Source organism: Bos indicus, chromosome 8 (assembly GCF_029378745.1).
Source record: "Bos indicus isolate NIAB-ARS_2022 breed Sahiwal x Tharparkar chromosome 8, NIAB-ARS_B.indTharparkar_mat_pri_1.0, whole genome shotgun sequence".
NCBI lineage: Eukaryota > Metazoa > Chordata > Mammalia > Artiodactyla > Bovidae > Bos > Bos indicus.
Genome location: NC_091767.1, coordinates 63,366,857 through 63,383,611, shown reverse-complemented (window position 1 = coordinate 63,383,611; position 16,755 = coordinate 63,366,857). Strand labels below are relative to the sequence as shown.

The following is a 16,755-nucleotide window of genomic DNA, read 5'->3' as shown; positions in this document are numbered from 1 at the left end:
TAGATGTCCACCTCTGTCAAACAAAGAAATGTCCTGTGAACAATATCTGCATCTTTTCCACCCTTGCAAAGTGGTCCATTTGCATAAAAGTGATCCTTTGGAAGATGTTCTATGTTTTTCAATCATCCCTAGAAATAAAATCACAGCTCCTGTCTCACCTTACGCTGAAGTGTTTTCACACTCCAGGGAATTGCTTACCGTCACCTGAATATAGAATTCGGTGGGCGTTAGTTTCAAACTGATACTACTCGCAGCTGTCTTCAGGATTTCAAAAAGGTGTCAAAGTAGCCTTAGAACGTGTCTCTCATTGCGACAACAGGTTGAGTGATTCTCTTTGTTCCAAAAGCTTCAGGGGCTCAGACTTTGGATTTCCACCATGGGAAGACATGTACTTTCTGTCACTTTCTCTTGAGAATTGCATAGAATCCATGGTATCGTCTGTGCTGTTCCCTGATGGTGTAAGCTTATAACTGATCGTAAAGCTGTGTACCCTTAAGACAATTCATTTTCTTAATTTCACGTTAATGGAAAGAATGGAAGAGGTTTATTTCTGGATCAGAAACAACATGCTGTGGTAAAGTTGCACAGGCCTTAAAATCAAACTCAGGTTTGAATCCAGCAGGCTCACTGGCAATGACCTTGGCATAACCTCCTTCAATCTCAGTTTCTTGATCTGTAAAATTAGAATCATCCCCCTTTCCACTCAAGTGTGTCATAAACGCTCATTGATATGACCTGTGTCAGTTTCCTTGCACGGTTGCAGAATTTTAGGTGGACCATAAACAGACAAAGAGAGACCACACCCTCTCTCAATTTATGTTCCTGGCTTATTTAGCCCAGCATATGGAAGCCGGGTATCAGCCAGCAAAGCAGATGCAGCAGATGACTCTTGTCTTTAGCTCCTGGGGTCCCTAATGAGGGGTGCTCAGCTGCCTGTGACACTAGTCAGGTCTCACTGGCTCAAGAAGCTTAATTTTGTGCTGCCCCATAGCCCAGTTATAATTGGGGCTGACATCACCACTCGCGAAGAACTTACAGAAACATTCTCTGTCCTTAATAAGAAATACAGGCCTCGACCCTGTATTCCTGTATCCCTTCTGACCCTTCAGATAAACAGCCTCAGCAAAGACCAGCATCTTTATGGGTGGGGCATGGGAGCAGAACCAGGGCCAGGCACCAAGGGCTTCATCTCTTCCTCCATCTTTCCAACCACCCTGGAAGACCCTGTCCAGGGCACATGGGTGTTTAATAAATAGTCATGATGATAATGATGGTGCATATCTTGGCCTTAATATACATGTGTTGGTTTCATTATTTTGTGCTCCTCAAATTATCCAGATAAAGTCACAACCGTTCTAAAAACAATTAGCTTAATTTTGCATCTGTGGTTCCTCAGGAGTCTGCTCTTTCTCCAGTAATAATTGCATTCTACAATTAATGAATTTCAGTTGAGATCACTAGTGTTTGGGCTAATATGGCATTTCTTCTTTGTTCTTGTTTGTTTTGTTTTTAGGGTCAAGTTGTATTCCGGAACGGGGAGAGAATGGGGACCATTAAATTTACTCAATTTCAAGGTAGGCTTTTTTGATGCTTATTCTTTCTAGTTGATGGATTCTATATTCAGAGATGTTGTGTTTATGCAATAAAATATGTCAGAAGAAATGAAAGTACAATGTTCCAGATAAAAGAAGGCAAAGTCAATAGAAAATACTCTGTGAAAACATTAGTTTCAACTTATTTAGAATATTTTTTCTCAACTGCATAATTTCTCAGGGCTATTCAGTCTTTCCATATGACTCAGGCGCATGAATGTATGGGGAGTGGCAGTTAAGTCAGTGCCAGTATTCTGAGGAATCTGGCATTGTTTTAGCTTTTGATTACAGAGATTTTCAAACAGACGCTAAAGTTGAGATAATAGCACAGTGAACCTCATGTACTCATCACCCAGCTTCAACTGTTTTCTCTGTTTTGCCAGTCTTGGTTTATCTTGACTCGCCCCATCCCCCACCCCCCATTTTTTGCTATAATATTTTAAAACAGCTCCCAGACATTATCTCATTTCAATCTATAAATATCACAGTATGCATTTCTACTAGATAAGGACTTTTTAAAACATTACCGCAATCCTATTATTGTACCTTAAGCATTCAACATATTTTAATATGCTTATTCCAAGTCTATGTTGCTCCTCTAATTATTTTGAAAACGACTCTAATTGGTTTGTTAGGGAATCCACACAAGGTCCACTCATTGCATTTGGTTGATGTGTCTCTTTAGTCCCTTTTAATCTGTAATCTTCCCACACACACTGTTTTCGGGCCATTTTTGTTTTATTTTGTTTTAAGAAAACGAATCATTTGTTCGATTTTCCTGGTGTCAGAATCAGAAGGGACCTCCGCAGCCATTCAGACAATGCTCCTCGTGTGACGAAGGGGAGATGGAGGCCCATAGGGCATCTGTGAGGAGCTGGGCCAGGTGTTCTGCCTGGAGGAACCTCGATTCAGCCTTTGATGGTCATTAGTAGGGTTGTTAGGCAGAACCATGAGACAGACCATTCATTAATGCAATGTTTTTCAGTATCTGAATGTTTCTGGAAAATCCAGAAATGAGCAGTGCCTTCTGTGTCCACTCATTTTGAGCAGATCCCAGAATCATCCAGGGAAAAGCAAGAAATGAAATCAAGTTATTCAGATCCATTCAGGCAAATCTCAACCAGATTCAGATCAATCAGGTGTTCTCTGGTACCACCATTCCATAATGCGACTTTGTAGATCTACCCATTTGTCTTCCGGTGGCGGATAATTGAAACGCATGTCAGCTTTCTGGTGTGCACAAAAGATGTAATTTTAGGCAAACATAATTATTTTTCCATTTGTTAAGTCTTACTTCTTCATTGGCTGAACAATGTAAGCATCTTGGCAAAGATATACTTACTTTTTTTTTTGAGTGAGTGATTGCAGCTAAATTCTCTTGTCACATTTCCAGTTCTCAAATTATATCGTTCTGGGAGAATATTTTGTAAAATATTGATTGGCCAATCACAGCTACAAGTGAATGCCAATTTTATTGCCTTTTCCCCCCTGAATGTTAGGATTAGACACCAACTCCAGTGACTGGTTTTAGGCATTTGTAAAGAAAGCATTGTAGCAAACAGCAGTTCAGAGGTGAGTTGAAAACCATCTGAGCACAAGTCCAGTGTATAGGCATGTGACTCACCACTCTGAGTCACATGCCAGTGTCCTCATCTATAAAATAGGAATATGATCCTATCTACCATCTTGGGATGTGGGAAGAGCTACATGACACGGCACAGAGAAACACGTGCATATCTTTCCTGCTCAGCAAGTAGTAGCTATCATGATTAGCTTTTACTCAAAAATTATGATACTTGCCTGGGGCAAATCCACATTTTCTTGGTGTGTTGAAACCTTCTGGGTGCCACTTTCTCTGCCTACCCTGAGCATGCGTGTGTGCTCAGTCACTTCAGTCGTGTCTGACTCTTTGTGATCCTATGGACTGTAGCCCACCAGGCTCCTCTGTCCATGGGATTCTTCAGGCAAGAATACTGGAGTGGGTTGTCGTGCCCTCCTCCAGGGGACTCTTCACGAGCCAGCGATCAAACCCATGTCTCCTTATGTCTCCTGCATTGGCAGGCAGGTTCTTTACCACAAGCACCATGTGGGAAGCCCGCCTACCTCTTAAGACATGTTCCCAACCCTTAATGACATGTACAGTGTCACAAGTGCAGGGCCTTAGAAATGATTTCACCCCACTACTTCATGGTATAAATGGAGAAACTGAGGGAAGGGAGGTGTTCCACCCAGGGACACCCAACGGGCTGGTGGCAGAGCAGGGACTAGACCTCAGCTTTCCCCAAGTGCCAACCTCTGCGTGCTCAGATGCACACCTGTGCCCAACTGTCCTCCCTTTGCCACTTTAGTGTCCAGCTTTTATTGACTCTCAGAGCCGGGCCTTGCAGATACTCCCATTTACATGTTTTTAAAACAGACACTGATTTTGTTGGCAGAGGATACCGTGCTGGGAGCATGTTCACATCAGCACAACAGTTTTCCAAATTCATAGGATCTCAGATGTGCCTTACTGCCAGGATGGAGAGGCATTGATTTGTTGAGTAGGCTGCCCAAGTTGGAAGGGATCCTGGTTATCATCTTATTTCAGAGGGGAAACTAAGGCTCAGACATGGGAAGGAACTGGCTTTGGGACAGTGAGTTCGTTCCTTCACTCTTCTGGTTCACCTCCAAGATAGGCTGGCCTAGACTGTTTCTGGGACCTTTCTGGAATTTACCCAGAGGGTGGGCCTGACCTCTATCTTGGGGTTCAGTCAGTTCAGTTCAGTCGCTCAGTCGTGTCCGACTCTTTGCAACTCCATGAATCGCAGCACGCCAGGCCTCCCTGTCCATCACCAACTCCCGGAGTTCACCCAGACTCACGTCCATCGAGTCAGTGATGCCATCCAGCCATCTCATCCTCTGTCGTCCCCTTCTCCTCCTGCCCCCAATCCCTCCCAGCATCAGAGTCTTTTCCAATGAGTCAGCTCTTCGCATGAGGTGGCCAAAGTACTGGAGTTTCAGCTTCAGCATCATTCCTTCCAAAGAAATCCCAGGGCTGATCTCCTTCAGAATGAACTGGTTGGATTCCCTGGCAGTCCAAGGGACTCTCAAGAGTCTTCTCCAACACCACAGTTCAAAAGCATCAATTCTTCTGTGCTCAGCTTTCTTCACAGTCCAACTCTCACATCCATACATGACCACTGGAAAAACCATAGCCTTGACTAGACGGACCTTTGTTGGCAAAGTAATGTCTCTGCTTTTGAATAAGCTATCTAGGTTGGTCATAACTTTTCTTCCAAGGAGTAAGCGTCTTTTAATTTCGTGGCTGCAGTCACCATCTGCAGTGATTTTGGAGCTCCAAAAGCTAAAGTCTGACACTGTTTCCACTGTTTCCCCATCTATTTCCCATGAAGTGATGGGACCAGGCGCCATGATCTTAGTTTTCTGAATGTTGAGCTTTAAGCCAACTTTTTCACTCTCTTCTTTCACTTTCATCAAGAGGCTTTTTAGTTCCTCTTCAATTTCTGCCATAAGGGTGGTGTCATCTGCATATCTGAGGTTATTGACATTTCTCCCGGCAATCTTGATTCCAGCTTGTGCTTCTTCCAGTCCAGTGTTTCTCATTATGTACTCTGCATAGAAGTTAAATAAGCAGGGTGACAATATACAGCCTTGACGTACTCCTTTTCCTATTTGGAACCAGTCTGTTGTTCCATGTCCAGTTCTAACTGTTGCTTCCTGACCTGCATATAGGTTTCTCAAGAGGCAGGAATATAGATTTAAGGGACGAGATCTGATAGATAGAGTGCCTGATGAACTATGGACAGAGGTTCGTGACATTGTCCAGGAGACAGGGATCAAGACCATCCCCATGGAAAAGAAATGCAAAAAAGCAAAATGGCTGTCTGGGGAGGCCTTACAAATAGCTGTGAAAAGAAGAGAAGCGAAAAGCAAAGGAGAAAAGGAAAGATATAAACATCTGAATCCAGAGTTCCAAAGAATAGCAAGGAGAGATAAGAAAGCCTTCTTCAGCTATCAATGCAAAGAAATAGAGGAAAACAACAGAATGGGAAAGACTAGAGATCTCTTCAAGAAAGTTAGAGATACCAAGGGAACATTTCATGCAAAGATGGGCTTGAAAAAGGACAGAAATGGTATGGACCTAACAGAAGCAGAAGATATTAAGAAGAGGTGGCAAGAATACACAGAAGAACTGTACAAAAAAGATCTTCACGACCCAGATAATCACGATGGTGTGATCACTGACCTAGAGCCAGACATCCTGGAATGTGAAGTCAAGTGGGCCTTAGAAAGTATCACTACGAACAAAGCTAGTGGAGGTGATGGAATTCCAGTTGAGCTATTTCAGATCCTGAAAGATGATGCTGTGAAAGTGCTACACTCAATATGCCAGCAAATTTGGAAAACTCAGCAGTGGCCACAGGACTGGAAAAGGTCAGTTTTCATTCCAATCCCAAAGAAAGGCAATGCCAAAGAATGCTCAAACTACCGCACAATTGCACTCATCTCACACGCTAGTAAAGTAATGCTCAAAATTCTCCAAGCCAGGCTTCAGCAGTACATGAACCGTGAACTTCCAGATATGCAAGCTGGTTTTAGAAAAGGCAGAGGAACCGGAGATCAAATTGCCAACATCCGCTGGATCATGGAAAAAGGAAGAGAGTTCTAGAAAAACATCTATTTCTGCTTTATTGACTATGCCAAAGCCTTTGACTGTGTGGATCACAATCAACTGTGGAAAATTCTGAAAGAGATGGGAATACCAGACCACCTGACCTCTTGAGAAACCTTGGGGTTACTAGATCCTAAATTGTCTCATGCCACTGACCTCAAAAAAGGCTTCTCAATGAGGTCGGTATGCTGTTTTCTGCTGTGCCCTTCAAGTCCTCCCTCTCCCTGTCTGTTTCTCTCTCCCTCACCTCCTGCCCTTTTAAGCGGGGACCGTGGCACAGCAGAGCTGACTTACAAATAGCCAGCCCCAGCAGTGGGGCTCCCTTTGCAGAGACACCCAGGCTGCCTCAGTGCTCGCTGGCAGGATCTTGGAAGTCGGCCCATCCCACCCTCCCTCTGAAGACCTTGAAAGATGCTGTTTTTGGCTTCTTGTTTATAAAGTTCCTGGTGCCTTCTAAACCCTTTTATCTGTTGTAGAGGAAGCATTTAGTAGGAGGCTCTGTTACCGTCTTTGTAAAACTAAAACACAAAGTAGTTGGAAATGGGAGGCAGTTTAAGGAAAAAGATGAAAAGGAGAGCCAGGAATCCACGGTCCTGCTCGACTTTTTTATTCCAGAAGAGTAGGGTTGATATCACAAGAGTGTGGCACACAGTAGACCCTGGTGCAAGTTTATTGAATTAATCTGCAGGCAAAAGACCTGAATTCAAGCCTGTGCTCAGAAGTTTACCAGCAATGTGACCCAGGGCAAGTCACTTCATCTCCCTAAGCCCCAGTTCCTTCTCTGGAAAATGGATGACGCTAATGCAACCCTGCCTGTCCCCTGGGGCTGGGCTGTATGAGATCTTGCTCTATAAATTCTGGGTGATAGGAAACTAGTCACCTCACTAGCATGCTGCCTCATTCCTGACTAGCTGTTGGTAAATGTTTGCTGAATTGGTGAGTGATTCAGCTCATGGAATTTTGAAAGCATGTGCATTTATTTGTGGTCTCCAGTGGCTTGAGTCTAGGCAGAATGTCTGACAAACAGCGGCTGATCTTGACAACAGAAGCATAAACCAAACCTACCTCACAATGGCAGCCACTGCTGTCCCAGGCTAGAGAAATGAACGTTTTTTTTGCAAAGTTAGGAGTGCTGGATAGACAGAACTACCTCTAAAATAATGTGTCAGGGACCTCCTGGTCCCTCTTGAGGGTGAAACATTTTGAATCCAGAGAGGGATTCAAAGCCCAAGCATGACCTTCCTCACCCCTGGCTTTCCTCCATTCAGTCCATTTTCAAGACTTCCCAGTGACCTTACCTCCCAACAGGACAATCCTAGAGGGAGCAGGTGTGCCGGATGTCATCACTGTCCCACCCGTAGTCCCTGAGCATTCATGGTTCCAAACAATCATCTTATTAAGAGCACCTGTACTTTTCACCCTGTGCAAGGAGCAGGGCCAATATCCAGGGAGAGAATGCTTCCAGGGCAGCCCGGAGCTGGGCATGGATGAGGAGTAGAGGATAAATCCCCCAATGTCTTTCTTCCCTTGGTTGGAAACTCCCAAGAACCCCAAGGTGTGTCTGCTCTGTCTGCTGAGGTCCCCATGGAATTGAGCCTCAGCTGGGCTCTCAGGAACCTGCTCATTAATGTACCTTGCCCTGGCTCCCTTCCCTTCCCTGTCTCACCTCTCCACACTCTATTAGAATATTCAAGGATCACTCCCAAATAAATTACATGCACTCTCTCTCTTGTCCCAGGCACCCTTCTGAGGGATCGACCCATGGCTGTAGGTAAGGCAGGTATTAGTATCCCCTCACCACACACCTGGGGTGCAGTGGGCCTAACCCCCTTTCAACTCCAAGTTCAGAACGCCTCCCTCCAGGCCATTGCTGACTTGCACCAAATCACATGTAGATAAGGATGAATACTAGGGAATTGGCCCTTTTTTTCCCCATAAGAGAAGAAAGAATCCATGTTACTAACGAAGTCTAAACATGGCTCAGAATTTGCAGCAGGGAAGGAAGTTGAGTGAAGCCATGATTAGAGCCTTGTTTATGCTGTTCTTGGTGAAACCCCAGCATCTGCTGCTCTAACTCACCACCCCTGCCTTCATTAGGCCTGTTTGTAAGAATTCGGTGAATGACAATCTGCTTGAATTCTGCACTGCTTCTGTGCAGCATAAAGGACTCAGACTTTGGAGTTTTATACTTCAGCACCTGATCTGAAAGAATGGGGTCTTCCACCATCTAACGACATAATTGTCATTCAGAAGGTACCTATAAAATGCAGGCTTGTCCTCCCCACTTGCAAACATTAATTACCGTTTGGTCTTCAGGGTAACAGATATGGTTCTATTCAGTGTGCATTTCCTGAGCATCTGCCAGGTGCTTTACCAGCTCCTCTGGGAAAGCCAAGTTGAATAAGATACGGCCCCTCCCCGCAGGGGCTTCATAATCTCCCTGGCCAAGTGCCAGTGCCTATAAAGGAGGGAAGATAATTTCCAAGAACCTACTAGAAAACTTTCGGAGCTAGTTTGACTCCAGTTTGAAACTCAAGGCTGATTTTTAATATCTTTTTCCTTCTGTGAAGGCATGTATCATAGCCCTCTTCACTAAGCCGTTGGTTTGGAAAGAGCAGTTGGTTGGACTGCCTCTCAGCTTGACGTAGTTGAGTGGAGACATAGTCCACTAAACTGCAGGTTACACCTGAAGGGTTGTGGGTCAGCAGAAATGGAAGGACACAGATGAATATGGGCTCTTTCAGGCTGGAAGTCTGACCCTGAGCTTGATGCCTCTCATCCTCATGATCCAGGGCTTATTTTTCTTGGAGCTCAAGGAAGATGGCTTGGAAAGACAGAAGTATTTAGCAGACCTTGTCTTTCATTGAGCCACAAACTCTCCATGTTGAGGGGAACCCTGACTTTCCTTTACAGCATTGTCTCTGCTTGAAGGCCTCCAGTGACAGGGAACTTACCTCCTATCATGTGGAAAGTTTATGAGTTTCGAAGCAGGCATACCTAATCATTGCTAGCCACGCACTGTGGCTTAATCTTTCTGAGCCATCTTTTAGCACTTTTTTTAACACATTATTGACCAGGGGATTTTTGCAGAAACTAACACCTGTGGCTGGTGATTTGTTATGTAAGTGAGTATTGAAATATCTCCTGTGAATAACAGTTGGCTAAGAAAAGATGTGTTAATACCTCTCTGGTCAATAACAAGTTAAAGTAGTAAAATGAAAGGTTTTCCTTGCTTAAAAGTAATGATGAGAATCCACTGACATGAGGCTGTGAATGAGCCTGGCTCAATGACTAACGCAGATGAGAGCCGTGACAGCTACGGGCTTCCTGCTTCTCTCATGACAGTCTTCACAATGATCCCAGATTTACCATGTCCAGAACTGCTTGAGCAAGGTGCTGTCTTGCTTCCTCAGGACACACTTCACACTCCTCATTTGATGGAATGTTCTTATCACTGGTCCATGGAAGCCCCTCTGCTTGTTTGTCTATACCTTTATTTCCCTTATTTATTCTCATCTGCCCCAAGAAAGGCAAGCATTCTAAGTGTTTAATGCATATCTTGTGTTTGTATGTGTCCTTGCAAAATGTGTATTGCGGTTTTGTGTGCACATTTTGACTCTGCATCAAGGCAACTGGATGTTTCTTTATTTTCCCACTCAGCACTTTGTTTTTGAGCTACTCCACATGGCCGAGTATACATCTAGGCCGTGGCCCTCACAGGACATAGCCTCCACTCCCCTGATGACACCACCTAGATCACCTTCAACTCCCTGGCTCCACACGTAGTGAGTGTCCTCGGACATGTTCCCTATGAACCCAGCTGGCGTTTCTTGAGGACAAATGCCCACGAGCTGAATTGTGGGGTCAGAAGGTGTGTCAACACTGAACATGCCTAAAATTTGCCAGACAGCTCTCAGAAATGTCCCTACCCACGCAGCTCCTACCAGCATGAGGAATTCCATGTCCCCACCTCCCACCCTCAGTTGGTGTTTCCCATCTCTCTCATTGTTTGCCAGTCTGAAGATATAAAGTAATATTATACTGTGGTTTTAAGTGTCATTTGTCCCTGATTACTGATGAGTTTGGGCATTTCTTCCTGTGCTTGTCAGCCATTTTTTGTTAATTGTCGGTTCTGATCCTTGGACCACTTTTATTTTGAGGGTATTGCCTTTTTCTTGTTGATCTGCAAGAGTTCCTCACATAATTTTGATTTCAGCTTCCTACTGGGGCTTTTCGGAGAAGGCAATGGCACCCTACTCCAATACTCTTGCCTGGAAAATCCCATGGACGGAGGAGCCTGGTAGGCTGCAGTCCATGGGGTTGCGAAGAGTCGGACATGACTGAGCGACTTCACTTTCACTTTTCACTTTCATGCATTGGAGAAGGAAATGGCAACCCACTCCAGCGTTCTTGCCTGGAGAATCCCAGGGACAGGGGAGCCTGGTGGGCTGCCATCTATGGGGTCGCACAGAGTCGGACACGACTGAAGCAACTTAGCAGCAGCAGCAGCAGCATTGGGGCTTTAGGCTTTGCAAACATCTTCTCCCGTTCAGTCATTTGTCTCTAAACTTAAAGTCCCTGATGAACGGAAGTTCTTAATTTTGACGTGCTAATTTTCATTCTTTTTTTTTTTTTGACCCTATGGTTTGGGCTTTTGAAGTTTCTCAATGGTCATTTCGTGGCATCAGCATGGCACAGGGGTACTGAGATGGACAAGACATAGCCCTTGCCATTAGGGAACCCTGGTCTAGTAGGGGGCAGACACAGGACCCCCACCTGAGTATTATAGGTGATAAGGGCATTCAGAGGAAAGTCTGAATCTGCTCCACTTGGCAGATTCCAGGAAAGCTACCTGGGGGAGGCAGCATTCAAGACTAACTCTAAAGGACCAGCGGGAGTTAGCCAAGAAGAAGTGAGGAAAGGTGTTCTAGATGCAAATAACCCATTGTATCTGTACATGTTCTGTGTCTCCTCAGGCATTCAGCTTTTGTCTCTGGGACAGTTTGCATAAATCAGTGGACAAGTCTACCCTTGGCAAGATTATTATACTCCTGGGGCATTTGGCCAGTGTCCACTTAACCTGTTAAAAATCTCAAAACAAATGTCGACGAAGTTAACCTATTCAAAATGTGGCAGTGGCGTACCGTTTGTGCTAGAGACGAGTTGGGAGGAGGGCTCCAGGCCCAGGGAGGCCTCTCTGCCTGGTGCTGCTGAGAGGTACTGCTGAGACCTGCTTGCGCCCCATGGGAGGACAGTGACCGTCGAGGTCCTGTCCATGGGCAGTGACCAGACTTCACGGGATGGGGTGTGTGCATGCATGCTCAATTGCTCAATTGTGTCCAACTCTTTGTGACCCGACGGACTGTAGCCTGCCAGGCTCCTCTGTCCATAGCGTGGGTGGGTCAATGAAGTAAAAAATCACTTCCCGAGGGATGGCTGACCAGCCTGGAGAAAAGCAGAATCAAGACTCAAAATCACCATGTCCCTGTCTCTGAAGCCTGGGAAGGGAAGTCTCAAGATGCACGCTTCAGTTTGGAGTGAGGAAGACCCTTCAGAGCAGTTGCAGAATCATGGAACAAGAGCAAGAGGGCACAGAGATTTCCACATCTAGCCCACTTGTTTTATCAACACCCAGGCAGAGGAGGGCACTTCCCCAGGACTCGTTACCGAGAAGACAGCAAAACCAAGACCCCTTCCAGGGGCCCTGTCCTCCAGCCAGAGCGCTTTCCTTTCCCTGAGTCCTAGAATGGAGTAATTTTATAGAATCTTTGATTCTCGCTGAGCCAAGGTTGTCTTTTGTTTTACATCTCAGAGTTTTACATTTCTAGATGTTTACAACAACAATTAAACCTTAAAGGACACATATACTTCCCTCGGGCTTCCCAGGTAGCTCAGTGGGTAAAGAATCTGCAGGAGACGCAGGAGATGGGGGTTCGGTTTCTGAGTCGGGAAGATCCCCTGAAGGAAGGCATGGCAACCCACTCCAGTGTTCTTGCCTGGAGAATCCCATGGACAGAGGAGTCTGGCAGGCTACACACCATGGGTTCATGAAAAGTCAGACACGACTGAATGACTTGAGCATGCATGCATACATCCCTCAGTGCAGACCTTGAGTCCGTTGAGGAAGAATGAACCTTTGGTGGGGAGGGGAATAGAAGCCAGGAAGCAGGATGTGGGGTTCCAGCTGCAGCAGGAGGCAGGCAACCCTACATCTGGCCCTCCCACCCACGGGCTGCAGGCAGGAGGGAGGCAGGATCGCTGTGTGACTGAAGCGGTCCCCCAGCTGTCTCGTGGATGCTCTCGGGCCCACAGCCAGAGAGTATTTTCAGACTGGACTTTTTTCGGCAGCCTAATTTTCACCAACAGGACTTATTTTCTTTATGTATTGTCCAAATCCAAAGTTTGGAATAAAGAAAAATAAAAAATGCACTTTCCTAGGAAAACACTTTTTTTTTTTGCACCACAACAAGGAATTGGTATTATCCTACAGGAAAAGGGGCTCTGTTTTACAGTATTTTGAGCCTCTGAGAACAGAGTGTCAGCGTTGCATGGTTCTTGGTTTTATCCAGCAGTTTTCAACTCTAGTTATGCATTAGTCAACTTAGGGAACTTTTAAAAATACTGCCACCCAGGGTTCACCCTTCAACCCCACCCGACAACGCCCCACAACTAGAAATTTTAATATAATGGATCCATGTTGGGACCCAGGCATCTGAATTTTCTAGAAATTCCCCAGGTGACTCTAGTGCCTGGCCAGGACTAAGAACTATTGGAACCCCTGCAGTGCACTCTGTGGGTGGAGAAACCGAGGCCCAAAAAAAGAGAATGATCTGTCCAGGGTCACACAATAAGTCAGCAGCAACTTCCAGCAGGGCAAGCGGGGCAGGGAAGCGAGCCAGTGGCAGATGCAATACCACAACCCCTTCCCCCCAAGTCTGCTCTATTCTCTCCTGCCCCTGTGAATCCTCTTTCTAGCCTGTCCATAAGTCCCCTGTTCTGCAGTCTGCATGTCTGTATAAGTGGTTGATGGTCTTTGCACAACAGAGTTACCAAGGAGCCCAAGAGTTAAAAGTTGAAAGTGGCTGGGCTGTGGATGAAGGGAGAAACACAGGGGACACCATCCTTCCCCTGAAGAGCCAGGCGGGGCGGGGTTGGCTGGGCCTAGTGCAGGGGAGGGGACCCTGTGCTGCCCAGGACCGCCGAAGCGAGACTTGAGGTTCCACTCAGGAACTGACAGGCTGGCAGGAATCTCAAGTCCTGGGCACACCAAGGGCATGGCTCCAGCACAGCTTCTCACATGTCACCCAGTGCCCTGAGCCCACAGCAGCTGGAGAGGAGCAGTTCTCGCAGAAGCCTTCCTGGAAGAAGTGGATAGGATTTGGACGTGTTGGTTTGCTAGAGGCAGGTAAAAGCCACCTTCCAGGCAGAGAGACCCTTGTGGGAAACAATGATAGTAAGAAAGCGCCATAGTGTAGTAACAGTGTTCAGTTCAGTTCAGTCGCTCAGTCGTGTCCGAATCTTTGCGACCCCATGAATCGCAGCACACCAGGCCTCCCTGTCCATTACCAACTCCCAGAGTTCACTCAGACTCACGTCCATCGAGTCTGTGATGCCATCCAGCCATCTCATCCTCTGTCGTCCCCTTCTCCTCCTGTCCCCAATCCCTCCCAGCATCAGAGTCTTTTCCAATGAATCAGCTCTTCGCATGAGGTGGCCAAAGTACTGGAGTTTCAGCTTTAGCATCATTCCTTCCAAAGAACACCCAGGACTGATCTCCTTTAGAATGGACTGGTTGAATCTCTTTGCAGTCCAAGGGACTCTCAAGAGTCTTCTCCAACACCACAGTTCAAAAGCATCAATTCTTTGGCGCTCAGCTTTCTTCACAGTCCAACTCTCACATCCATACATGACCACTGGAAAAACCATAGCCTTGACTAGATGGACCTTTGTTGGCAAAGTAATGTCTCTGCTTTTCAATATGCTATCTAGGTTAGTCATAACTTTCCTTCGAAGGAGTAAGCGTCTTTTAATTTCATGGCTGCAGTCACCATCTGCAGTGATTTTGGAGCCCCCAAAAATAAAGTCTAACACTGTTTCCACTGTTTCCCCATCTATTTCCCATGAAGTGATGGGACCAGATGCCATGATCTTCGTTTTCTGAATGTTGAGCTTTAAGCCAACTTTTTCACTCTTCTCTTTCACTTTCATCAAGAGGCTTTTTAGTTCTTCACTTTCTGCCATAAGGGTGGTGTCATCTGCATATCTGAGGTTATTGACATTTCTCCCGGCAATCTTGATTCCAGGTTGTGCTCCTTCCAGCCCAGCATTTCTCATGATGTACTCTGCATAGAAGTTAAATAAGCAGGGTGACAATATACAGCCTTGACGTAGTCTTTTTCCTATTTGGAACCAGTCTGTTGTTCCATGTCCAGTTCTAACTATTGCTTCCTGACCTGCATATAGGTTTCTCAAGAGGCAGGTCAGGTAGTCTGGTATTCCCATCTCTTTCAGAATTTTCCACAGTTTATTGTGATCCACACAGTGTTCAGGAACCCCACAAATAGCTCACAGTTACTTTTGTCATGACTCAAATAGCTACAACTTATTGAACACTTGCTGTGAGTGAGGCCCCAAGCCAGAAACTGCCTCTCGTCTCCTCTGTAGCCCTCACAGCCACTCTGAGAGCTGCCATTTTACACTTAAAGCCCAGCCGTTCACAGGGCACAGCAGGAAGGGATGTAGGACCTGCAACTGGGAAGATTTTGCCCACCCAGGAGAGCTGGGTGAGGTCACAGTCACTAAACTACAAGGTCAGAGATTATGAATTATTTTTTAATCTTTGTAACTTCAGCAAAGAGCCTGGCACCCCATTGTTTATTGAGTGAGTGAAGTGATTAAGGGATTTAATATGCACAGCCTTCAGCACCCAGATGTCCAAGGTCAGCTCGGTCAGGGAAGAGAACCTAGCTAACCTTCCACCACTTGCTCTTGTGAGGGATTCTTCATTATGAAATAGCTCAGGCGGGGCCTGGCATGCAGTAGGCACTCAGTAAGTATGGGCCGAATAACCAGCAACCCTGGTTGCTCAGTATGCGTAGGAAGATGTCTGAATTCGGAACTGAGACTCAAGTTCAGGCAACCCCTTAGTCGCTGCCCAGCATGTGGCCCTCAGTGTTCACTTACCAACTTGAGGCTCCTCTCTCACCTGCACGCTGGGGTGAATTACGCCTTATTCAGGGTTTGCTGGGAAACTCTGGATGCAGGAATGTGTGAAGCTCCCCTCCCCCAGCCTCCAAGCAGTGCCCCCAGGGAGAGATTACGGTGATTATGGTGTTCGTTGCAGGAAGCTGAGTATTATTTTGGTGCCGCAGGATGGATGGTACAGTGGGGTGTGTGAGTCAGAGGGGCGGGCTGTGTGGCTGGGGGCGCGGTGAGGTGCCAGCCACACCACTTTCCGGCTCCTGGTGATTTATTCCAATCAGCTTGCATATTTCATGTGCTGCCTCCCGACACCAAATAAATAAATCAGAGCCTCCTCTGAGCAGTGGGAGCTGATTAGGGCTGAGACTTCAAAAGGCCAGAGCAGGGATGCTGGAGCTCCCAGCAGAGTCTGCTAATGTGACATTTAGGAGCTGGGTGACCCCGGCAAGTGACAGCCACTTACACAGTATGAGGCCCCCCCACAAGTGGCGGGGAGACCTTTGCAGGGAGAAGGAAGTGACTTTTACAGTCCTGTGTTCCACCTCCAGTCAAAGGAATGCAGGCAGAAATGTGGCCAGTGGGATTCCCTGTTTCATTTCCTGAATTTTGATAAGGAACCAGCAGCACACCTACGTCTCTGCAGAGAAATCCACTTAGAGCCAGAGCCCAGGGGACAGCTCCCCCAGCCACAGTCTTGGAATTCCCGCTGCTGTGTCTCTTTATGACCCTTGGGCATTCTGAGCACCAGGGTCTGCAGCTCTGGGTACTCTCCTGCCCCTCTGTTGGGCAGGTGGGCACTCCTGTCTGTATTTATTATACTCAGAATGCCCAGGTGGTCCATGGAGTGGGCAGCTCAGGGCCAAAACTGTCACCTCTCAGAGATCCCGCTGAGGTAGCCACATGTGGAAGCAGTCCTGGGTTTGAGCCTCGACTCTGCTCTTAGGATCAGCGGGGCCCTAGGCAAAGCTGTAACCTGCCTGAGCCTCAGTTTTCTCATCTGTAAAGTGGGACTGAAACCACTTAACTCCACACAACTGTGAGAACTAAACAAGGAAAGGCACATAAAGTTGAATCCCCTTGGCCCTTCCCCGCCGACTCGCCGCCCTGTCCCAGCCTGCGCTACTCCGGGGCCCCACTCTCTACTCCTTGCCTTTGTCTTTCTGCCTCTAACCCCAGCTTGAATGAACTCTCTGTTCAAGGGGATCCTTGTCCCTGTCTTGGTGGCATGTGGCATGGCTGGCCAGCTCCCTTGTGAAATTGTCCCTTTCTGGTGTCCTGGCCCCTCTTCCT

At 46.6% G+C, this 16,755-nt stretch overlaps 1 protein-coding gene across 1 annotated transcript in view; it reads left to right on the top strand.

Moving 5' to 3' along the window:
• Positions 1–16,755, top strand: part of GABBR2 (gamma-aminobutyric acid type B receptor subunit 2) — a 369,209-nt gene that overhangs the window by 265,003 nt on the left and 87,451 nt on the right. The window contains exon 8 of the mRNA XM_070794811.1: positions 1,514–1,574. Within this exon, the coding sequence (XP_070650912.1) occupies positions 1,514–1,574 (61 nt within the window). The remainder of the gene's footprint in view (positions 1–1,513; positions 1,575–16,755) is intronic.